At 36.0% G+C, this 25,729-nt stretch overlaps 1 protein-coding gene across 2 annotated transcripts; it reads right to left on the reverse strand.

Moving 5' to 3' along the window:
• Window positions 1–1,371: 1,371 nt before the first annotated feature.
• Window positions 1,372–25,676, reverse strand: RIOK2 (RIO kinase 2). Of its 2 annotated transcripts, none has more exons than XM_085014107.1 (10): window positions 25,520–25,676; window positions 22,338–22,476; window positions 21,472–21,588; window positions 18,691–18,866; window positions 16,302–16,390; window positions 14,992–15,183; window positions 12,532–12,624; window positions 11,040–11,564; window positions 9,207–9,303; window positions 1,372–3,994 (listed from the first exon to the last, which is right to left on the reverse strand). In XM_085014107.1, exons 1-10 carry the CDS (start codon window positions 25,583–25,585, stop codon window positions 3,830–3,832), a joined length of 1,659 nt encoding a protein of 552 aa, XP_084870233.1. In that variant the 5' UTR covers window positions 25,586–25,676; the 3' UTR covers window positions 1,372–3,829. The 2 variants fall into 2 exon arrangements, 1 of the variants encoding a protein (XP_084870233.1); XR_014838410.1 differs by having other exon boundaries at window positions 3,704–3,994; window positions 11,040–11,963; window positions 12,239–12,624.
• Between the last annotated feature and the right edge of the window lie 53 nt (window positions 25,677–25,729).

Genomic DNA, 25,729 nt, shown 5'->3' on the forward strand with positions numbered 1-25,729 from the left:
ACTCTCATACAAACCACTTTCTAAAAATGGAGGAAACTTGGGGGAAGATAGGACTCAAAGCCTGGATGTGTAGTTATGAGGACTGTCTCTTCTCTGTCTCCCTGGCTCCAGGAAGACAAGTCATAGTGGGTGGACCTTAGTGACGTGCAGAATTTAGACTCCTGGGCTAGATACAATGCTCTAAACCATCTTAGTACACTGGTTTTCCCACCATTTACTTTAGTGGTACCATCAATTCCATCTTTTCTCTCACTCTCAACCTGATTCGGTCTGTGCCTTTGGGCAAGTAATTGTACATCTAAACATGTTTTCTCATCTCTAAAATAAGAACAAGGTAATAAAGACTCTCTAACTCTAGTATGATGGCATAGGATTCTATTTCAGGATGTCTCAACCTGAATACTAGGGCTGACAGGACAACTTTTCAGATTCAATTTACCTCCAATCATTAACTAACATTGACAATCTTTTCTCACTTCTACCCCCTCCTCCCTTTAAAATCAAATCACCATGCTGCTTAAAAATCTACAATCACCCTGTTCCCTAATACAGTCAGTTACACCTTTTCAAAATAATCTTTAATTTGGTCTTTTGCCACATAACATCATTCCCCAACTATAGCATAAGCATAACACATTCGTTTCTGTCTTCTGGATTTTCTGCATGATTTCCTTCTTATAATCTCTTTTTCAGTCTACCTATCAATCAAATCCCCCATCCTCCAAAAAACTCACCTTGTCACTCTGGCCTTGAATCTGTGACATGAAACAAACCTACACCTCAGGGAAATGCTCTCCTTGAGAACCTAATGAACTCAACCCCCTACCCTGTGGAAGGGCTGGTAAATCTCTGAGGTAGTGGGGTTACCTGCTGAGTTTTTTTAATTAGACAGCTATGTGTTTTGTCAGAAAATATGCTGAGCATTTATCTAAGAGAGTGATTATCTTGAGCTGCACTAACCTTCCACTTAGTATCCTCTGACATTTGTGTGACAAAGAACAAATCAATGGTTACCAACGTTAGCACAAGTATAAATTGCCTATCTTATAGGAAAAGCCTATTTCACAGGAACAGTAAGTAGATAATGTAAGGCTGCAAGCAAAGTATCTGTGCATCATGATAAACTTATAGTTAAAACACTTGGGAAAAGGTAGCCTTATGTCACTTGACCAAATAAACATGAACAGGCAGCCCTCCATATCCTTATATGCACAACCCCTGAGCAGGGAGGGCCCACTTTTCCACAAAAAATAGTATAATAATATAAAGGACTTGAACATGACAGGACTTTTATACCCACAAAGTTGTTGGAATGAATACCCACGGGATACTGAGGGACCACTGTGGTATGTATCAGACACTGTGCCAGGCTTACAGGTGTTATTTCATTTAATCTTTACAACAGGCTCCATTAAATGACTTCATTTACAAATTAAAGTGAGGTTAGAAGACACAGAAGGTACATAAGATTTGGGACATGGTAGAACTAAGATTCAAATCTGAAACTCCCAGACTCAATGGATGTTTGAGTCACAATACAGTTTTATTACATTAGTAGTATACTTTAAATTTTTCTTACTGGAATTCTCTGGTGGCCTAGCAGTTAAGAATCTGTCATTGTCACTGATGTGGCACAGATTTGATCCCTGGCCCTGGGAACTTCCACATGCTAGGGGCACGACCAAATAAAACTAAATTTTAAAAATTAAAAAATTTTCTTACTATTCATGTTTTAAAATGAGAGGGTTACATCCTGTCTGATAAGGCAAAGCCTCTATTTTCTAAATGATGGCTACTCAAAAACATCTTTAAAAAATAATTGTGATTGGACCCAGAATAATTTGTTCCGGTTTGTGCATCTGACTAATTTGTTCTGTGACTCACAAGAAATCTTAGAATATTAAGGGTAAGAATTTTTTATTTGCCCTCTGAGTTCCTCAAATAATAAAGTTTTTTATATAATAAATACCCAAAGGTGAACTGAGTCAACCAAACAAAGCTGCACAGAGTGAGGTTATACAGTTTCATTTCCAATTTACTTTTGAAACTCTGAATATGAGAAAATGTATTCCAAAATCAACATCTTATGGTTCTACTAAGCTGTTTTCAACATTATTTTATATTATTAAAATGCTTTAAGGTAGACAGATTACAAAAAGTGAATACCTGAATTGAAAGACATAAACATGCCTAAAATTCAAAATTATGTAAATACTTTGAAAATTAGTGTACTTTTCAAGGGATTAGATTTGACATTTTCCTGCATCTGTACCATTAAGATGAATTTATTAGATAGGTCTTGCAAATGGCCAGTAGAATTAATTTTACAAAGGTGAAAGGGAATCTGCTGGCTTTATCAATCTTGGAAAAGAATTTGTTATTTCTCCTGGACAATCGTAACCACAGATCCAAGTAATTCAAGAAAGTCCTATTTGGTGATGATGGGGTGACAATGCCATCTAGTGGCCATTTTTCACTGCAGGTGACATACCCTTTTCTGAAATAATGGGCATGCTGATGAGACTGGAGTATCATCAGAGAGGTATACTTAATCACATCTCACTGGATTATAAAGTCTTTGAGGAAGAAACCACGTCTTATGTATTGTCTTTCTTTCTGGCTCTCAGTGAGTACAGCTGACCCTTAAACGTGGGATTCAAGAGCACTGACACTCACCCCAAGTCAAAAATCCACCTATAACCTTAGAGTCAGTCCTCCCACATCTGCAAATTCAGGCAACCTGAGATCACACAAAACTTACTATAGTATGTATTTACTGAAAAACATCCATATATAACTAGACTCTTGCAGTTCAAACTCATATTGTCCAAGGATCAACTCTATTTGCTAATTTCGACATGAGATATATTTAAGACCTACTCAACTAAAAATACCAGAAAGAACTTTTCACTTCTTATCTCTTTTACCTTTCCCCACCTCTAACTTTTCTACTTCTGTCAGGCTACAAAACTGTAAAAACAGCAACTGTAAAAATCATGGTGGGACTATTTAAAGTTTCTATTCCCATGAACATTATCAATTTAAATAACAGAAAATAAAATTAGGCATGACTGGCTTATCCTTAATACTAGAGACTAAATAAAACAGATGACAGTGAATTCTTCCAGTGGCTAAATAAACTGCAACCAAGTTGTTTGGAGATTTTCAGAAAGATAAACATCATTATAATTATCATTCCAACAGTTACACTTTAAAGTGCCAGGCATTGTTATAAAGTGCTTTCTGCACATTGTCTCACGCAATCCTCAAAACAGCGTTATAGGAATTTTCTGGTGGTGAAGCAAGTTAAGGATCCAGCACTGTCACCACTGTGGCTCAGGTCACTGGTATAGTGCAGGTTTGATTTCTGGTCCAGGAATTGCCACACCCTGTGGGTATGGCCAAATAAACAAACAAAACAGTGATACAAAGTGGTTATAAATCCAATGTTAACAGTGAGAAAGCTGATGAGCCAGAAGGAAGAGAGAGGGAGAAAGAATTAAGACTTGGCTAAGGTTGTTTCTAAGAAGAAAAGCTGGTATATGAAACAAAGCAATATACCTGTTTGAGAACAAAAAACAAAAAGTGATATTAAGATTCTTTTAAATATGTAAATATTCCTAATAAAAATTACTTGGAAAGTTGGATTGCTTTAGCAGAATTTCTAGTTACTCTTTAGAAGACATATATTGAATGAGTCAAATTTATCAAGAAAGAGGGTTTATTTATATCTATTTATATGTATCTGTCTTGGTCCAAAAAATACTGAAGGTGGCTTAAGAAGGGATCAGAGTAGCTGAATGAAAAATAGTCAAGATCTTGAATAATATTACTCTCCCCAAAAGGTAGCTGCTTCCAAGCTTGATTTAATATTCTGCATGTTTTCTCTCCGTTGCTTGGTAAATATATTTGCTTCTCCTTTCTGCAATCGACGTCTGACAGCTGATTTTTGCTGTTTTGTCAACTGACGTCTCACCTTCTGTTTCACCAATTCCTAGAAATATTTCATGAATTAGTATTACTAATTATTGACATTTTGACAAGGTATAAACATTCAATAAAACATTTATATTGCTAATATTTTTCAAATTTCTGTTAAAAGCATATTTTAAAAATTCCAAAAATTGACAGTACTATGTGAACCATCAATAAAATAAAACACCAACTGTTACAAAACAGGAGGAATTAAATTCCTAACAAATAGATTTTAGCAAAATATAGTATGTAGTTGATAATTCTTTGAATAACAAATCATCATAGTGCCACCTAGTGTCTATAGGTAAAACTAGGAAAAACCAACCAACTCACCAACTAAAACCCCAAACTTTGTAGTGGAAAATTATGTTTGAAAGCATTTACTACTGGTCAAAACATATGCAGGAGTGCCTTCATAACTTGTGTAGAAATGACCTGATGGTAGCAGTTACCCATAGAAAAGTCCTCATATAGTTTCTGGAAGAAACAGTATGTTTTCACATGGTGAATAACCATAAATTCAAGTTCTCTCTTATCACTCAAGACATAGGCTGCTAATCTCACATGATTTACAAGATGAAGAAAAAATCTGACCAGTCCATTCACAATAACTTTTTTCTTTCCTGTGAATCACTATAGCTTGTTATTTAATTGTAATATAACCTTGCCATCATCCAACCAGTCTCCTAAAGAAAGAAGTGCTGAAACTGTTGAAGCAAGGGTCTCTTCTTAACAGGCCCTATCCTATGCTAGGCACAAAGAATCATTTATTAAAATTTTGTCAAGGTAAAAATTAAAGAGTAATGGATTTGAGAGATAAAAAGGGGATAGAAAAACTAGTCTATCAAATGTATTTCCTGGACTATAAACTCTGGGTCACGTAAGTTAAATGTAAACTTTGGATTATTTTACGTAGCATTTAGGTAAATGGGCTTTAATAAGTGATCCCTCTTTTTTCAGTCTAATGATTCTCAATGAGAGGAAAGGTAGGAGAAGAGAAAGGGAACAGAAGAATCAGAATTCAGGTTCCTGCAGAGGCTGATCGTCCAAGAGGCCAGAATCTTATGAGGACCTGGCTGGTATCCCAGAAGTTTCAGTACTGAAAGCATTAGGATTAGCTCAAAGTTTAACATAGGAGTGACTGGCCTACAAACTATCACAGCCTTTCTACCTTAGTAGGAAACCATAAACCTAAATCAGATCAGCATCTTCTCAATTACAGCAAGACTATGGAGAAATAACTTCAGAAGTCTGAAGGAAAATTATCTCCAAACCACAACTCTAACACTTAAATTCTCAATCAAGTGTGAAGACAGAATAAAAAGACATTTTAGTAATAAAAATTCCCCTCAAAATTCACTCAAATGACTACTAAACTCCATACAGCCAAAGCAGTAAAATAGTTAAGAAAAAGAGATGAAACTAGGAAAGATGGCACCCAACAGATAGGAAACTGAGACAATAGTAGAGTGTGTGCAAGGAGTGGATTCAGACAGAGGGCTCCATGACAGTTCCAAGAAAAAAAAAATTTCTTTTCTAAATATTCTACTTAAATTTTCCCTTGGTTCTTTACTTCAGTGAGGCCAAAAGACAATCAAATTCAGCAGCTAAAGAAAATAAGGAAATAATGTATTATTATGCATGTATTCCTCCTAATCCGAAACAATTTTTACAAATCCTACGAGGTTAACTTTCATGTTAGAAAAAGTGAGAGAAGAACTCACACACACACATATATAAATATATATAAATAAAATACAGTTGATCCTGGAACAATGAGGGTATGAGCAGTGACCTGCTGCACAGTCAAAAATCCATCCACACCAGAAGCTCCTCTGCATCTGTGGATTCAACCAACTGAATTTCTTTACCACTGAAAAGTTCTGCATATAAACGGAACGGGTATTCAAATAAGTGTTGATCAAGGGTCAACTGTACATGTGTATCATTTCAGGGAGTACATTTAAAAAATGAATGAAAATCATGTACTTCATTGTTTTGTTGTTTGTAGTTGGTGGCCATGTGCATTGGTTTTTTTTTATCTCCAATGGCCACACCTGTGGCATATGGGAGTTCCCAGCCTAGGGATTGAATCAGAGCTGCAGTTGCCGGGTGATACCACAGTTTACAGAAACAATGGATCCTTAACCTACTCAGTGAGACCAAGGATCGAACCCGCATCCTCGTTGATACTAGTTGGATTCATAACCCACTGAGCAACAATGGGAACTCCTGGTCATATGCATTTCTATTTAAAATTAATTTATGTTAGGAGTTCCCACTGTGGTATAGTAGGTTAAGAATCTGACTGCAGTGGCCTGGGTCGATGCAGAGATACAGGTTTAATTCCCAGCCTAGTATAGTGGGTTAAAGAATCTGGTGGTGCTGCAACTGCAGTGTAGGTGGCAGTTCTGGCTTGGATTCAATCCCTGGCCTGGAAACTTTCATATACCATTAAAAAAAAGCCAATATACTCTAATGTTTAATTATAATTTAATTCTGTTACATATTAGAAAGAATAGGATTCATAATGGCAACTTTGCCAATAAACAGGGAACTATAAAATTATTTTACAGGGGAAAATGGATTTTACAATTCTAATTTTAAAGAACACAGAGAAAATCTTTTCCCTGTGCAGACATAAAAACAATTATCAAATTAGCAAAGGTAATAAAAATAAACTATATTTTCTCCTAACCTTCTACAAAAATGGAGTATGACCTCAAGGAAAATAGTAAGACCAAATTTCCAAAAGAATGCCAAGTTAAAATGATCACTTTGTTTCCAGTGATTAGAGGGAAATCTTTTTGATCAAGTTAGGTTAAAGAGATCTTCTTTCCTCTTATACTAATGGCAAATTTGTGTTTTATAATGCAATGTATCTATAGGCTTGATCACATTTAAAACATAAGTTCCTGCTGTTCGCTGTTAAATTAAAAAGGGATAAATTCAAAACCTAAAGACAACGTTAGGGTCACCATCTTTACATTCAGAAGAGGGCATAACCTAAAATTTAAGCAAGGAGCAGGAGTCAGTAATTTTTCTTTATATGTAATAGAATTGTCAATTTCACAACACTGTAATTAGATATAAAGGCACTTACGTTTTGACTCTAAGACACCAAAGAAAGGAGGGTAAAAAAATCTCAGCAAGTTTAATATCAAAGCCACAGGTGGACAGGCAATGACAAAGTATGAGAAAGTCTTTTTTTTCTTTTTATGGCAGTACCTGTGGCATACAGAAGTTCCCAGGCCAGAGGTCAAATTGGAGCTGCAGCTGAGGCCTACACCACAGCCATGAACAACACTGGAGCCATAGATGAGGCCTATGCTGTAGCCTGCAGCAATGCAGAATCCTTAATCCACTGAGCAAGGCCAAGAATTGAACTACCATCCTTATGGAGACTACATCAAGTCCTGAAGCTGCTGAGCTACAATAGGAACTCCCAGAAATTCTTAATAGAGACAGGTGATAATACTTAAATAGGAGTTCCCAGCTGTGGCATAGAAGATTAAGGATCTGGCATTATCTCTGTGGTGGTGCCAGTTTGACCTCAGTCAGGTGTAGTGGGTTAAGAATGGGCATTGCTACAGCTGTGGTGTAGGTCACAGCTGTGGCTCAGATTAGATCCCTGGCCTGGGAATGTCCATATGCCACAAGTGCAGTCAAAAAAAAAAAAAAAAAAAAAAAAAAAAAAAAACCTTAAATGGAGATCTTATGTTTTATCATAATTAACAGATGTTTCAAAAATTTCATTGACTTAAAAATTATTTTTTTTCTATGGAGATTCCTCAGAAAACTAAAAATAGAACTACCATTTGATCCAGCAATCCCACTCCTGGATATGTATCCAGAGAAAACCATGACTCGAAAAGACACATGTACTCTGATGTTCACTGCAGCACTATTTTCAATAGCTGAGACATGGAAACAACCTAAATATCCATCAACAGAGGAGTGGATAAAGAAGATGTGGTACATATTCACACTGCAATATTACTCAGCCATTAAAAGGAATGAAATAACGGCATTTTTAGCAACATGGATGGACCTAGAAATTATCATGCTAAGTGAAGTCAGTCAGACAATGAGACACCAACATCAAATGCTCTCACTGACATGTAGAATTCTGAGTTGCCGTGGCTCTGGTGTAGGCTGGCAGCTACAGCTCCAACTGGATTCCTAGCCAGGGAACCTCCATATGCTGCGGGTGTGGCCTTAAAAAGACAAAAAACCCCCCAAAAAACAGTGCACTATAGTATAAAACAGTAATATAATTTTCAGCTTTTTTTTTTTTAATAATTCTGATTTAATTTTTGTAAATGTCCCACATTACCCACCACATGGCGTATATTTTAACTTATGAACACTATATCTGAATTTAAAAAATCAGAAGTTCAGGAAAAAGCAAGGTTCTTTTCTTTTCAGTTAACTTTCCACATAATAATTTTATTTCCTCCTTTCTACCTTCTAAACTGATTTTCTTTTTTTGCTCATTTTAAGTAGTTATCAGTAAAAACTAGTCTCAAAGGTACATAGTATCTTTAGCCAGAAGGAAAAAAATCCAAACCAATTATCTCTATGCTTAAAACCTATCAAGGAAACAAAATGATTCTTCCTCCAGGATAGCCTGGAGAGAAGGCTGACAGGCAGAAAAGCTCCTCAGCAGGAACTGCCTATGTGTTCATTATCCTGTTCAGAAAAAGTCCCTTATGAAATTCTCTTGGACGTAGCTGCTAAATATCCAACAAAGCTTTAGATGTCAATAAAAGTCTTAAAATTACCCATTTTTATCTTTCAAAATTTAAGAACAAGCTAATTAGTGAGCCTGTGCGTTTTCACATTTCAGTTGCAGTGCTGTCACTGAGTAATCCTAAGCAAAGTTATGTAACTTGTTTGGATCTCAATTTCCTAACTGTTCAAATGCAGAGATAAGACCAAGTGATAATCCACAAAGTCCCCTTTGGATCTAAATTTCTATGATTTTTATCCTTCAAGTTCAAGACAACTTCCATGCTGCCTTTTCCCTGAAAGCTCTGATCATTCTAGCTAAAAGCAAACCCTTTCCTATTTTTCAACTTGTACTTATTATAATTTTATACTTTTCACGTGTGAATCCAAATGGCCAACGTGGTCTTGTACACCATGTAATCCTCATGGTGCTTGAGCTCAGTAATCTGTTCACAGTAGTGACCTAGCAAACATTTGGAAAATGTTCAGTAAGTAATTACCGGAGGAATTGTTGAACAGCTCAAAACACTGCTCATAGAAGTAAAACTCAGAGTTCTTATTCTATGTTGATTAATATCTTCTTCCATATTTTGATCTCTAAAATTAAAAAAAATCAAAGTTAATTTAAATAATTTTTAATAATTATGCTTAACTTACATCATTCTTTACATGACAGTAAAATTTAAAGACATAAAATACATCAGAAAGACAATATGTTTAAAATTTCTGTAAGGGTAAAAGTAAAGTTACCCACAATTCAGCCCAATACATTAACAATTTTCCTTTTTAGCATTCTGATAGTCACTATCAAAATTTCAAAATGGCTGAATACTTCAGTCATCAGAATGTGTTACCACTTTCTCACAATTCATTTCTCTTTTCCACTAATCTTCTCTCTTCTTTCACTAAACTGTAAACAAACCTACCTCTCACAATCTAAATCCCAGCTTCCCCAACAGTAGATGTAATGGGAATACAGATAGTACTCTAGAGGCAGAAAAAACTTCAATGACGGAAACTAACTTGTTTTACACAATGCTCAGTTTTAATGTCAAAGAAACTCTGCCAACAATAACTCCTGTCAATATTTTTCAGCAGTATCTGTTGTTTCTACTTTGAATAATAAGCATTTTGCCCACGTTTTAGAGACTGAGAACCAATTTTCAGTACTTACAAGACTATTTAACCTATGTACATTTTCTTGTATTATTTACTCAAAATCACAAGCCACTGACACATGTATCTCAAAACACATGGAAAACAGTAGTCTCATGTTTTACTTTACAACAAAGCTAAAAAGGTAAAGGCAGCCTTAAAATGTAAAAATATGTGTTGATAAACAGTAGTCTCATGTTTTACTTTACAATAAAGCTAAAAAGGTAAAGGCAGTCTTAGAGTGTAAAAATATGTGCTGATAAAAGTCAAATGTATTGTTGATTTAATTTTGTCATATTACACTTTTGAAATAAATAAAACTGTATTTCATCAAGCTATAGTTGTTTGATTCTGGATAAGTTATCCCAATCTAAAAATTAAATTTTAGATCTTTTGCTAATCTAAGATGGGGCTGATTCATTAATATTTACCAAAAAAAAAAATCTTAAGGGAAAAATTACACATTAATTTTAACATAATATGAATAGGTAAGTTCAAAGTATGAGAGAAAATTTACTTTAAGTAGGTATTTTAAGAGAGCACATTTACTACATATTTACTGAACTTCATATTAATCAAACATACATTAGATGAATAATTATAAAAATATAAAAACAATTCTTCCATCTAAAACCTGATCAACTTATCAAGGGATCTGTATTAATTAGTTGAAAGTACTCAGTTTGTACTTTAAAGCATAACTGCTTAAAACTGAATCAATAGGCTGTCAAGGATATGGTCAACTGTAGAGAATACTTGGAATTTTAACAATAAAATAATTATTTGCTTTCATTTTGCACATAATGGTACAGAATAAAACCTCCAGGACATTTTGAAAAAACACTCATTTACCAAAATCAAACAGAAGTATAGGTCTCCAAATTAAAGTAAAAAACCAACAGGAGTTCCTGTCATGGCTCAGCGGAAATGAATCTGAGTAGTATCCATCAAGATGCATGTTCAACCCCTGGCCTTCCTCAATGGGTTAAAGATCCGGCATTGCCATAAGCTGTGGTGTAGGTTGCAGATTTGTCTCGGATCCTGCCGTTGCTGTGGCTGTGGTGTAGGCCAGCAGCTACAGCTCTGATTCACCCCTAACCTGGGAACCTCCATGTGCTGTAGGTGTGGCCCTAAAAAGACAAAACAAATAAACAAAACCAATCAACTGAAATCTATACCTGAAAGGCCTGAATTCTCTGTTTAATGATGACAAGGCAATTAGATTAGGGCACTCATCTTCATACTCCTCAGAGCCCTTGAGGATGCCTTCTTGATCCTTCTTACAACCTTGCCTGGTGTCATTTTCAGTTCTGTTATTCTCCCCAGAAAACTCAGTTACAGAATTGTTTTCAACAAGCTGCCCTTTTATTTCTTCTAAAGGTTGGTTGAACTCAGTCATTTCCAAACCATGTGGATCAGCACTCGCCTCTGACAAATTGTCTTCCTTTATTTGTTCAAGGTCTTCAGGTGCTCTGCCACAGCAGTCAGGTAATTCATCTTTAAAGTTTTGTCCACCTTCATTTTCTGATCTACAATCCTTTGCTTTTTCTGAAACTTCTTCATCAGAAAATGAGAATTCAAATTCCTCCACTGTTTCAGTATTTTCATCATCTGGACCTATTGGATGAAGTAGTTCATCATGTACCTGCATTTCCTTTGTGTAGCCACTGGCAGAAACCTCTACATCAAGAGAGTCCTCCCTCCTAGGAAAAGAAGAATGTCAAGCATTCAGATAGAAAAAAAATCCATCTGGTGTGAATATTTATTATTCTGGTAAAATATAATTTTGAAATGAGTTTAAAAGTTTATATATTTTAAAGGTTTTTCTCTGCCTAAAATGTAATATTAAAGCACTTAAATATACAAATGTAGAAGACATATGCTGACTGTTATTTAAGAATAAAATGACTGGAGTTCCCGTCGTGGTGCAGTGGAAACAAACCTGACTAGGAAGCATGGGGTTGCAGGTTTAATCCCTGGCCTTGCTAAGTGGGTTAAAGATGCCATGTTGCTGTGAACTGTGGTGTAGGTTGCAGACATAGCTCAGTTCTCGCATTGCTATGGCTGTGGCATACATTAGATTAGACCCCTGGCCTGGGAACCTCCATATGCCACGGATTCAGCCTTAAAAAGTGAAAAAAAAAAAAAAAAGAATAAAATGACTGAAAAGCAACAGATATTAACTTTCAGAGAAGACTAAAGATTTTTTTAAGTTTTGTCAATCACCTCAAATCAGAAAACTATATATTTTAATAGCTGCTCCCATGGCATAGGCAAGTTCCAGGGCCAGGTACTGAATCTGACCCAAAGCTTGACCTACACCACAGCTGTGGCAACACCGGATCCTTTAACCCACTGTGCCAGCTGGGGAAGGAACCTACACCTCAGCAGCAACTTGAGCCGCTGCAATCGGATTCTTAACCCACTGCGCTATAGTGGGAAATCCCAGAAAACTATCTTAAGTATATAAAATGAGGAAGTATAGTTTTGACAATATGTAATTATGTTCCATGAATCAATTAAAGATGGCTCCTGCAGTGAATGAAGGAAAAACAAATTCTGATAAATGCTTTTCTTTAAAAATGGCTTATTCACATAGCTGAATAAATAAATCCGGTATTTAAATAGAATTACAGAATTCTATCATTTTATGTAATACAGTGCACAAACCTTATATCACTGAAGGTTGGAAAAAGTTCACTTTCATAGCTGAAACGTTTCATGAAGAAATCTCTAATACATTTAACATCTCTGTCAAAGTACCTGAAAAAGCAAGGATCATTTTTTATATAGCCTTTGTTATTTATCTTTTTACCTTATCAGCAAATGACAACATCCTTATTGTTATGACACTCCTATGCCTTAAAAGAGAGAAGGATGTTACTCAAAAGAAAAAAGAAACAAATCAGTAACTAAAAGCAGAGGAACTAACAAGGAATATTAGCTGTCAAAGGCATATAGTTCTCACTCAAAAGCTCAAGGTTTTCCCATAACTGTGAGACATACTAAGAGAAGAGTAGAAATCCCAGAAAAAAGGTAAGGTCCTTGCAGGTTTGGTTTCCCTCTTTGGTTTCCAGTCTGTCTGGTTAGAGTTCCCATTAGCTATGTCCAATAGAGCCTCTAGTCAAGGCTGAAGATAAAAACAGTGACTCATAAGAAAAACTTTGGGGATTAACGAATGTTAAGTTTATGTATCTGTATTACCTATTAACTGATAAGTGATAAATATTTAAAAGGGATAAATAATGCTGTGGCTTTAGTCATCTGAAGACACGTTAATCTGGAAGGCAAGAGTGGAAGGACCTCTAAAAATCAGGTTGCTTTTTAGGCCACCATAAAGCTGCAAAAACAGACTGAATCTTTTATGTTTCTAGAGTAGAACAAAGAAGAGACAAGATGACATGGAACTGACTTTTCCTTGAATTTTAACTAAATTATTATTCTGACAAAGATGAAGTTTAGAAATAGGAAGATGTTTTCACTCCTCTTAGGGCAGCCTGGGAAAAACCTCAATAAACTATTTCATTTCTTTTCAGGGCCATATCTGCAGCATATGGAAGTTCCCAGGCTACAGGTCAAATCGAAGCGGCAGTTGAGGCCTATACCACAGCAACACCAGATCCGAGCCGCATCTATAACCTATGCTGCAACTTGTGGCAATGTGGGATCCTTAACCCACTGAACAAGACCAGGAATCGAACCCACATCCTCATGGATACTAGTTGGGTTCTTAACCTGCTCAGCCACAACAGGAACTCCTCAATGAATTATTTTAAAATTATCTTTTTATAGATGTTTATGTCTCACCTACTAGGTTATAACTTTTTCAAAACAAAGATAGATTTTATATATCTTAATCTCCAGTGCTTAGTACAACTCCTTCACCCAAGTACCTCCCCATAAAATTTCAAGGTAAATCATATCTCCCTATAAAATAATGCAGCTTAAACCTATAATGTCATAATCTACCATCATTTTCCTTCTCTAATTCTGGTGCTTCCTAGATGTTCCTTTATTATATGACTATGTTACTCCATAGAAATAAAACATGGTGATCATCCAAAGATATATTAACAACCCAAGTGTCAGGCATTAATCTATTAGTATTGCTTTGTTGGGATTATTCAATTTGTTTTTAAATGACACTTCTCTAGATAAGTATAGATGTTTTCTAATGAAAATGAGAGGAAGAAGAGCTCAAACTCTGCACAAATGAATATCCATTATATAAGTAATAGCAGTTGTTCTTAGGGAAAAGATGTTTCTCATATTTTAACTTGGAATAGGAGAAAAAAAAATACTCAACCTTAACCCGATTATGCTCAACTGGGTCATGAAATACAAACACATAAACGAAAGTATTCTGCCATATTTCACAATCTGGCTGGTTTAAATGGTTAAATTATGTGAGAAATTAAGATTATCACAGTATATAAAGTGATTCTTCCCTGTGTCAGGGATGAGGTTATATGTGAATCCCTTTCTCTTAATAAAAGCTAAAAACTATATAAGAGATATTATCAGTCTGGCAACTGAGTCCAGTACAAAACCATAACTTCCATTAAGGCCATAAGAAATTACTAAATTATGCCCGGTGAAGCCTTCTTGGAGGCAATCATAGAGCAGAGGTAAAAGGGGAAAGGCAGAGAGTATGGGATTCTGGGGTTTTCCCCTCCATGTTTCTACTTCTTCTGAGTAGGCTTTTATTTGTTTTAAAAATTGGGCTTCCATTTCAAAGTCTGTTTGAATAAAGAGTTCCATGGCTAAGAAAGTTTGACTTTTGGAAGTCTGTCAGATTACAACAGTAATTCAAATTCTTTTAATGATTTATAAAAGCAGGCAGTTTCTTCAGATTTCTAATGTACAGAATAATTTTAATGAATAGATTTTAAGAGCTGGATCAAAGTGCATTTTTTTTCCCCTTAAAAATACTGAGGAATAAGAAAAATACCTAGGATGAAATCCTAGTAGTTTGATATCCTTTGATTAAAAACCCCAAATTTTAGACTATTAACATCAGCCCCTCAAACCAGTTATTGACCCAAAAGACAGTATTACAAAGCTGTAAAAAAATTATGCATAAATAAAATGACTGCATCATACATAAACACACCCACATCCAGAACATACCATTCAGCATTGGGATGAGATGTTGAAACCATTTGTGGAAAATCTATCATGGTGATGTGGTCATCTTTATCCAAAATGAGATTGAATTCATTGAAATCTCCATGAATTAGTCCATGATTTGCAAGTTTAACAATTAGTTCCATAGCTTCATCATATACTGATGAGGGATCTTCAACATGGTGTATCTGACATCTGAAAGTGTTTTAAGTATGAAAATAAGTTATTTGCAGTCCTTTCTGGTTGTAATGAAAGTATTTACATATAAATATTATTTCCATTACATGTCTCCGTAGCAGTTTTCTCTTCATTCCTATCAGCATACAGACATGATATAAGAGCTTTTAAAAAAGAAAAAAAAAAGGTACCACAACCCACTTGATTCTGTATCTTCTTTCCACTACCACATTCTTTTATCTTTTTTTTTTCCACAGCCACAGCACAGCAATGCAGGATCTGAGCCACGTCTGCGACCTATACCACAGCTCACGTCAATGCCAGATCCTTAAACCACTGAGCAAGGCCAGGTATCGAACCTACATCCTCATGGATACTAGTTGCGTTTAACTAAGATACAACAGGAACTCCCTCTTTTATCTTCTTTATAGCCAAACTCCTCTCCAGTTTTTTTCTTCCCACTCTAATGAACCCATATCAAACAGGCTTTCATTCACCTTGTTCCAGTGAAAGAGTTCTTGTCAGGACCATCAATGACTTCCATGTTGCTAAATCCCCTGGTCAATTCTTGATCTTCATCAGTCAGTTAACCTCCTCCCCCTCCTTGAGACAGTTCCTTCACTTGACTCTTGGTACTGACTCATCAGGCTATCCTTTTTCTGCACTGATCATTCCTTCTTAGTCTTTTTGGCTAGTTCTTCAGCTTTACCCTGATCTATAAATCTTGGAGCTCCTTAAAGGTTAACCCTAAAATATACTGTCTTACCCATTCTTGGTGATCTAATCCAGGCTCATACACAGACTTCTAAGCATCTCTGAACTTGAAGGCCTCTCTAACTTAGCATGCCCCAAAGTAAACCTCTGATTTTGCCCCACCCTCTAATTCCACACTGTCCCTGCAGTTTCTCCCATTTCTGTAAATGGCAACTTTATCCCTCCAATTAATTCATAGTCAAAGACTATAAAATCCATATTGTCAGAATGAAAGTGAATTTACAATTTGTCTTTAAGTCTGTTTTATGTTAATTTCTAACTTCCTAAAAGCAATATTTCATTTAATAAAAAAAAATTATTTTAAAAAACTGAAACATAATTATTTATTAGGACTCAAGGTTTCAAGAATAAAAAATACTTACAGAGGATAGCCATTTATGAGTTCCATGACCACTGCATGGCGATTATAATCAATTGGCTTTGGAACTGGAAATTTCCTTTCATACAATGCCTAAAATATAGCATAACAGGTAAAAACTAATGAAGAGGTCATTAATTTTTAGGGAACAATAAAACTAAATATGCCTGTCTACAACCAGAGGAAAAACATATAAGCCTTTACAAAATTACAGTTAACACATGATTATTTATGTAAAGCTTATTCACAGCATCAAATGATCTGCATATAAAAACACAATTGTAGGAGTTCCCGTCATGGCATAGTGGGTTAAGGATGGCATTGCTGTGAACTGTGGTGTAGGTCGCTGACTCGGTTTGGATCCTGTGTTGCTGTGGCTCTGGCGTAGGCCAGCGGTTGCAGCTCTGATTTGACCCCTAGCCTGGGAACCTCCATATGCCGAGGAAGCAGCTTTAGAAAAGGCAAAAAGACAAAAAACACCCCCCCCCCCCCAAAAAAAAACAACACAATTGTAAACCAGTTTACTTAATTCTTTTTTTTACTGGACATTCATTTATGGAACATTCACTAAATATTACATCCAGTACTAGGGTTACAAAAATGAGTGTAAAAATATCTCTGTGTTCAAGAAGTTTAGTCTCTTAGGATACGTATATCCTCTTCTACTTTGTACGTTTTTGTCATTTCTGGAGTGTACTTAAAAAATTCAAATGGAAATAAATTGTGACTTAGGAAATATTCTGTGGTCTGGCATATGAGTAAATGAAATATTCCAATATATTAGCCATTTTAATTTATAAAGCACTGACCTTTCTCTTTAGACCACTATACACAATATAAATTTATTATGTGACAAATATAAACAATGTAGTAGTCTGAGTATGTTGTTTTACGTGTGCTCATTTTATCTTTCCCACTTTGAGACACAGACTGCATTCATTATTCCTTTTGTATCCATTCTTCAATCCACCCTACACAAAGTACTTAACACAGAGTAGGCGCACAGCAGATATTCAACATATGCTTATTAACAGGGTTAATCTTAAGAGGATGTCTACTTTCTTCCTTGGACAGGAACTGAATTACTTCCTGTTCCCCAAGATTGTTTGCTTGCCTGATAATTTTTTATTTTTAAATCCTAATGGTTCTGAACAGATCTTGGCAGCTCAACAGCATGTAACAACCTTAACTTCTGTCAGAGTAGTCCTTGTGCCATATCTAAGCTCTTAATTACAGATCAATCTTATTTTTTCTTAGGGAAAGAGAGAATAAATTTGAGAATCATATTTATGCATAACCAGGCTCTATTCCTGTACCTTCATATAAACACATCATGAAAATACCTAATAATTGGGGAAAATGTCTAACAATCTTTATGAAAATAGCCTACTTGCTGTCTGACTATCATAGGATAGAAACCATTGGATAAGACAATAAGCATATAACATGTATGGTATCAGCGTGAGTTATTTTCATTGCCTTGAGGAATCTTCCCTCATAATTACTAAAAATTTAAGTGTATGAATTAAAATAACCTACCTGAAGGACCTCAAACAGAAACTACCAAGAAATAACTGGTCACATGTTGGACTTTTAATTGAAAAAAATTTTTTTTGGCTATGATGTGCAGCAGCTTGATGTCAACTTTTAATAATTCAAAAAAAAATTTTTGGCTGAGATGTGCAGAGGCTTAATGTGGGATCCCAAGGTACTGAACTTGGGCTGCTGCGATGAAAGCACTGAGTCCTAACCACTAGATACCAAGGAGTTCCTCAATAATTCAAAATTTAAAAAAGATAAATTATAATAAATCATACTGAAGAGCATAATAAAAATGCAGTTACTTTCTATTGAATTTAAATTATTAGGGAAGATATTTAATTCCGTTACCCTTAAAGATATTTAATGAAAAACCATAATGAATTTGGAAGGTAAAAGATTAAGATTTTTACCATTTCTAATACATATACAAATTCATATTGGCATTTCTTCCAATATGGGGAAAAAATTTTAATCAACATATCTGAGACATTGTGGTTTTTTTTAGAGGTAATTATTTGACGTTTTCAATTAAAGACAGACATACGTACAGATACATACACTGAATAGATATACATTCACACATACACATTTCTGAGGCAATTACATCATTAACTATTTAAGGTTTCTCTATCTTATTAATATTAAAGAATACAAGTTGCCTCTACGCATTTAGAATAGTTAAAAATACTTTTGTGTGAAAGGAAGTCACGAGAAAAACAAATAACAAAATAGTCGACAGTGTTATATGTGACTATAAGGATTGGGGAAGCAACAGACTGATGTATGTCACTAGAGTCTTTAAACTGAACAAATTATTTGGTTAAAAAAATGTAAAGTCATTAAAAAAATACCTTCATATAAGCAAATTCTTTCATGGCAGAGAGACGAGATAAATAAAGCCAAGACATGTTATGCCTATGTTTATGGTAATCACGCTTATTTTTCAGATTTCGAAAGGAGGTTCTTCCCAGTCTGTGAAGCTTTAATGCAAACTGCTGCCCTTCTTCATTGGCAACAATGTAAATATCTAGAGGAAAAATTTTAAAAGAATTATTATTATTATTATTATTATTTTTGGCTGCCTTGCGACACATGGGATTTCTGAACCAGGGATCAGATACGAGCCGTAGATGTGACCTAAGCCACGGCTGTAGCATCACTAGATCCTTTATCCACTGTGCCAGGCTGGGGATTGAACCTGTGTCCCATTGCTCCCAAGATGCCACAGCGGGAACTCCAGAATCATTATTTTTATTCCAATAAATATAAACAATTCTAATTTTCTAACTTTGCCTGATTTTATTTGTATCAAACTTTACCTTTCCTAAGACCCAGAAATACTTAACTTTCAGCAAAATTCTTTAAATTATAATCCAAAATGATGACATGTATTAAGATCTACTACAAAAGAAAACAGGGATGGAATGTGTCAAAGGTAACTGTTTCCAGAAGGGTTTTAATGTTCAATTCAATTTAGAGGAAAAACATCTAAATGTTCCTTAGTATCCTACATGTGCAAGTGATTGATATCTTCCCTTTCAACAATGTGAAGTTCAATTCTTAAATTGCTTCAATGAATAATACTGAGTGTCAGAATATAATACTGATAATCAGAATGGAGAGCTTCCCATACATATTCTAATTATGAAACAAGCTGCTACTTATAATATTGACTACAACATGTCCTAATTACTCATGAGAAATTTTAATTATAATATTCCTATTGAAAAGCAGCCTGTCTCATATTGGTGGGGTTTTGGTATAAATTTTTTGCAGGGAAATCTGGTAACATCAAAATTTTAAACGTACTTAACCTTAACTCTATTTAATTTCTGAGAATGTAATACTCGGACAACTATGAGAAACCCATCTCTGCTGATGTGAAATGATGTCAGTGAAGCACCGGTGGGAAAAAAATCAAGATGCAGAATTTTAAGTCCTGTTTGCTTTCACCTTTAAAAGATCAGTGAATGTGTGTGTATACATATATATATATATATATATATATATATGTATACACACACACACACATCCTCAGTATATTACACACCTGTGTTTACATAAGATATTTCTAGAATATGTAACATTAATAAAGAGTGACAACTTTGGGAAGTAGTAACAGGAGGCTGAGACCTAGGTTAGCAGTTAAGATTCACTTTTTACTGTACTCTCTTTTCCACTCTATCATTTTGCATGTAATGAAGCTGGTAGAAATTTTAAAAGCCATTCTTTAATTGAAAAAAAGTTGAACATAAAAAAAAAAACTAAGGGGAAGCATATCTCAAGAGGTGTTTCATTACCTCATTTTACATACACATTTTTGTATTTAACACTCTTAATATTACTTATTAAATATATATCATAATCTGGATACCATATGAAGTACCAAAACAACCTCCTTTGGAATAGATTTCCTAATGGTTCTTTTACTACTAACTTTAATTTTGCTCTCTGTTTAAATTATACAATTATACAGAATAACTATATAGAATAAAAAAAAGTGTGTAAGAGGTTCCAAGTTCCCACTGTGGTGCAGTGGGATAATGATCCAGCTTGTCTCTGTGAAGGCAGGGGTTGGATGCCTGGTCCAGCGCAATAGGTTAAAGATGAGTGTTGCTGCATCTGTGGTGGTATAGGTTGCAGTTCTGGCCTGGACTTGATCCCTGGCTGGGGAATTTCTACATGCCACAGGGTCAGCCGAAAAAGATAAAAAAAAGGGGGGATGTGGCATAAAGAAAAATCATTCCCTGTTATTTATTTTTACCACACATAGAAAACCAATACATAGGTATTTGTTTAATGCTATTTTAGGATATCTTTTTTCCATGTTCCACACATACTTAACTTTGCCTTGCTGATCATATTGCTATGACAGAAAAATGTGGTTTTTAGTATTTTCTTTTGTTACTTTCTTTAATTGGATATCTAATATATCATTTATCAGATATTAAAATAAGAGCACCAAATCTTTGGCACACACAATATTTGCCAAAGATTTCAATTATTAGAGAAAAGGTAATTTTTTTTTTTTTTTTTTGCTTTTTTAGGGCCACACTCATGGCATGTGGAGGTTCCCAGGCTAGGGGTCCAAGTGGAGCTGTAGCTGCTGGCCTATGCCACAGCCGCAACAATGCTGAATCTGAGCTGCATCTGTGACTTCCACCACAGCTCACAGCAGTGCTGGATGTTTAAACCACTGAGCGAGGCCAGAGATTGAACTTGCAACCTCATGGTTACCAGTTGGATTGTTTTCACTTAGCCACATTGGGAACTCCAAGTAATTCTTTTTTTTTTTTTTTTGCACCACACCCACATTATACGATTGCAAGTTCCCAGGGCAGGAATTAAACCTGCCCAACATCAGTGGCCCACACCACTGCAGTTAACAACTCTGGATCCTTAAGTTGCTGAGCTACAAGAGAACTCCAAGAAAAACTAATTCTTGGTATAACTGAATTTTGAACAAAAACAATAATCTACTTAATTATAGGTAATTTCAAAATCAGTGTTGCTTCCAACCAACTTTTCAATTTATACTTTTGAAAACAGGAAATTAAAAGATGTATCCTTTCTCAAGGGGAAATATAAACTAAAGCAAGGAAAATGCATTCAATAGTACTATTAGCACTTACCCGATTCTTTGCCAACACCCATCTGGTTTCCAACAGATTCAACCACCTGTCTAGAAGAAAGTGTTTTCAAAGCAAGGTAATCATAGCCTGCATTTGTCAACCGATAACCTTGGACAGCTAGATAAAATCAAATGAGAAAAACCATATTTTAGTTTCATAGTATCATCAAGTTACATCACATTAAGTCAAAAGAAGAATTTAAACATGGGAATTCTTACCTGGAAAATGACTTGGCTACCTAGTCTTCTAAGTTTGGCATTTCCTGCTAAAATTTTTATTTCTTTTCTAAAGCAGTGTTACTCAAAGTGTAATGTACAGGCTGACACCAGTCTATAAACGTTTGTTACTAGTCCGTGACTGAAATTAAATGTTTAAGTTAAAAAATTTTTATATCAACTTCACTAAGTTATTTTATGCCTTTAATTCTAATAAGCAATCTGTGCCTGTATTTTGTCAGTTTCTTTTTTCTAGTAATTACTTTTTATTATTATTTTATAAAGTATGGATCAGTGATAGGTGGAAAAAGAGAAAGTTATCCCTCTCCAACAATGGTCTGAGAGATGATACTATCAAGTCCTTTGGCAGATGTACTTTCCAAAGATCACAGCAACAACACATCTATCCTATTGTCTCTTCTGTAATTCAAACTTGTTAATCCCCTACCAGGAGGTGGAGGCAACTTCTCTAGCCTCTTTAATCTGGGTGTGCTCTATAAGTGCTTTAACCAATAGAACATGGTGGAAGTGTGCTATGTCAGTCCTAGGTCTGGTTCTTTAGTCTGGCATCTTCCAACTGTCTTTTGGAATACCTGTTCTCAGGGAAAGCCAGTTACAGGACAAATCACAAATGGTGCCTCAAATACTTACTTTTAGTTCGCTCCCAAGCTATGAGTTTATGTTTTACCAGTTCTCTTAAAACTTTATTACAACCACCATGTTTAAGGCTGGCTATAGAAGCAACCAAACTGCAGGGAACAATTTCATGGTTCTTCATGCCCATTTCAACCTGAAATTGAAGAAATAAATATGAATCATAATAAACCTAGAGCCACTGTCTACCAAAACCTTATAAAAAACTTCTCTTTCAAACTTCTCTAACCATGCAGTTTGCCAACCAACTCCAAGACATAATTATTAACTTCTCTGGACACATTTTTATGTCACAATTTGATATTTAATCACTGATATTCTATTATGCACTTCAAGAGTATGAATTGTGAGTGCTTAACGTAATCACTTACATATGGTATGTACCGAAATATTTACTGACATCCAAACATTTGTGCTTCAAAACTACAGATATTCTAGATATTTATTTTACTTTTTTTTTTTTTTTGCTTTTTAGGGCCATACCCACAGCATATGGAGGTTCCCAGGCTAGGGGTCCAATTGGAGTTACAGCTGCGGCCTACGCCACAGCAATATGAGATCCGAGCCGAGTCTGCAACCCACACCACAGCTCACACCAACGCTGGATCCTTAACCCACCAAGCGAGGTCAGGGATCAAACCCACAACCTCATGGTTCCTAGTCGGATTCGTTTCCACTGCACCACGAAGGGATCTCCCAGATAGCCTAGATATTTATTAAGAAGGCATTTAATGAGAAGATATGGACCTGAAATGTAGACCAAGCAGTTTTAGATTTTATACTGAAGAAAGAAGGAAATTCATGAAGATGTTTAGGCAAGGGAAAAGAACAGGGTTCTTTTAAGGACATTAATCTAGCAGGAATATGGAAAGTAGTTTAGAGAAGGCAAAAACTGAATGTGGTGTATTGGATGACAACAGTCAAGGCCAGCAGAAACAGAAGTCAGGGCAGGGAAGAGGTAGTGGTAATTGAAGGAAAGAATTAAAGATCTCTAGAAGTTAGTATGGGAGGGACTGGTATTGGATGTGGGAGGGTAAATGGAATGAAGAACCAAAGTTGAAGTGAAGAGAAAGAACAGGTTTTAAGACAATAATTATTACTTTAATGGAGCTTGGGAATGGAGTGAGGGGGTAGAAAAACTGAGCACACTGACTTTGAAGTGCTGGAAAGTCCTTTATGGAAGGCACTTCAAATAAAGATATTTAAGGGAATTTGGAAAGGCTGATCTACACTCAGGAGTGAAGCTTTAACAGGGGAAAAACTGTCAATTCTTTGATGGACGTAAGACATAAAGCCATGAAGTGGATATGATCATCAAGTGAGAGCTAATAGGAAAAAAAAGAGATGAGGGACACAATCTGGAGCGAGTTCACCCTGAAAGGTAAAGACAGACAGTCCAAGTATGATTACTGACATAGGAGAGGCCAGAGAAGTAAAGGGTAGAGAGTCAAGGAAAGGTAGCCACTGACACCAAGACCAGTGAGACTCAAGAGACTGAAATATTTAATGAGTTCGGTCATTCCTTAGTGAGCTTCAGAAGAACTTAAGTATTGCAGAAATAAAGCTTTGGAAGATAAATGTAGCAGCATTTTGATGTTCCAACTAAAACTTCACACTTTAACCTTCTTCCATTCTCTGTTCCCTTCCAGACTCTAAGAGTTTCTTAATTTCCCTACTTTCTGTCAGAGTCATTAAGGAATGAGGGAATGTGTTGAGGAATCAGAGAAGGAAGATATCTTTCAGATGTGAAACTAGGTAGACAAAACTCAAAATCTATGGGAAGGGGGAAAAAAATGCCTTCCAAATTTATACTGAATTTACACCTTATAGTTTAATCCTTAAAAATGGCCTACTTAAGCAAAAGCTAATAGTTCCTACATAAATGTGATTTACCCTGAAAATCCCTAATCTATGTGTTGATCTTTGTACTATAAGACCAAGACCATAAAGTCAGTTTGTATTACTTCCCTGCTTAAAACTTCAGTGATTCCCTTGTAGTTCCCTCGGTGGCACAGTGGGTTAAGATTCTGACTGCAGCAGCTAGGGTGGCTATGGAGCTGAGGGTTTTTTTCCCTGGCCTGGCACAAAAGATTAAAGGATGTGGGGTAGCAGTAGCTGTGGCTGGATTCAATCCCCTGGCCCGGGAGCTTCCATAGGCCTGGGGCCATTAAAAACAAAAACAAACAAAACACATAAGTGGCTCCCTTACATTTAAGACTATGGTCCAAATTCTTTACCAGGCCTGCATGGGTATATATTTATAGCACATGATCTAGTTCTCATCTTTTCGGGTTAACTTCCACCTATTCTGCTTCTTGTTCACTATGGCCTTTCCGTTCTCAAAAACCATTCTTGCCTCAGGATCTTTGAACTTGCCACTAGAGTTTCCTCTGCCTTCAATTCTTTCCAAGGACTTCCCTGGGCTGCCTCCTTTTCATTCATTCGGCTATCAGGCCTAACCCCCCATCCTTTCCTTTACTTAGCAAATATTTATTCTGTAGCTACCAAGAACTGGGAAATTTTTAGAAAGGCCTTAAAACTTTGGATACAACAGTCAAAAAATAAGATTCTTGAACTCAGACAGTTTTCTCTGACTAAGCAATTTAAATACAATATTCATTGGTCCCGGCCCCACCACTCAGAGTTTCTATTCCTTTACCCTTTTTATCATCTTATAGCCCGTGTTATCTGATATTATCTGTTTATTCGTTTACTTGATTATATGCTCCCCTTGCCTTGTTGAATTCCCTAAAACTATTACTAAGAACCCGACGAGTATGTTAATTGATTGAAACTGAGGTAACACTATGTGACTGAGCCTGTGAGTAGAGAACTCAGTGCTGTCAATTCTTTTCAAGAGCCTTAAACCCTTCTCAGCTGGTCAGAAGCCCTGGGTCAGAGATGCCCAGGCCACGGAGATTCGAGTGTGGCTCTGGAAAAGTGGGGCAGAAAGGAAAGAAATAATTTAAAAAGGGGCCTCTGCTCTACTTGGGGGAAGAGAAAAAATTCTGAGCGAAGGCTTTTGAAAATTCCGTCTCGGTGGTTTTCTTTTCCCCATTCCCAACCTCCGTCGCCTTCCAGGGCCTAAAGCGCGCACAGCTCCCAGCAAACTTGGAGAAGAGGAAGAGCACACGCGGTGGAAAAGGACGTTGGAGACAGGAAAACGGCGAACTTCTTACCGCGGTCAGGACCCTGAAGTCATCCCGGCTCATATAACGCAACTTGGCCACATTCACCTTCCCCATAACGGCCCCAAACCCAGGCCAGAAGCCTGTGGACAACCAGCGGAGAACGCAAAGTAATCGGGTACTCAGGCTTCTCAGCCACCACACAGCTGCCGGGTGACTCGCGCATGCGCTGCTTATGCAGCAGGTCCTCGTTACTAAAAA

This window comes from Sus scrofa, chromosome 2 (assembly GCF_054392235.1).
Source record: "Sus scrofa isolate SSC_HxYL_T2T_F1_AM1 chromosome 2, Sscrofa_HxYL_maternal_Yorkshire_Landrace_v2.0, whole genome shotgun sequence".
Classification (NCBI taxonomy): domain Eukaryota; kingdom Metazoa; phylum Chordata; class Mammalia; order Artiodactyla; family Suidae; genus Sus; species Sus scrofa.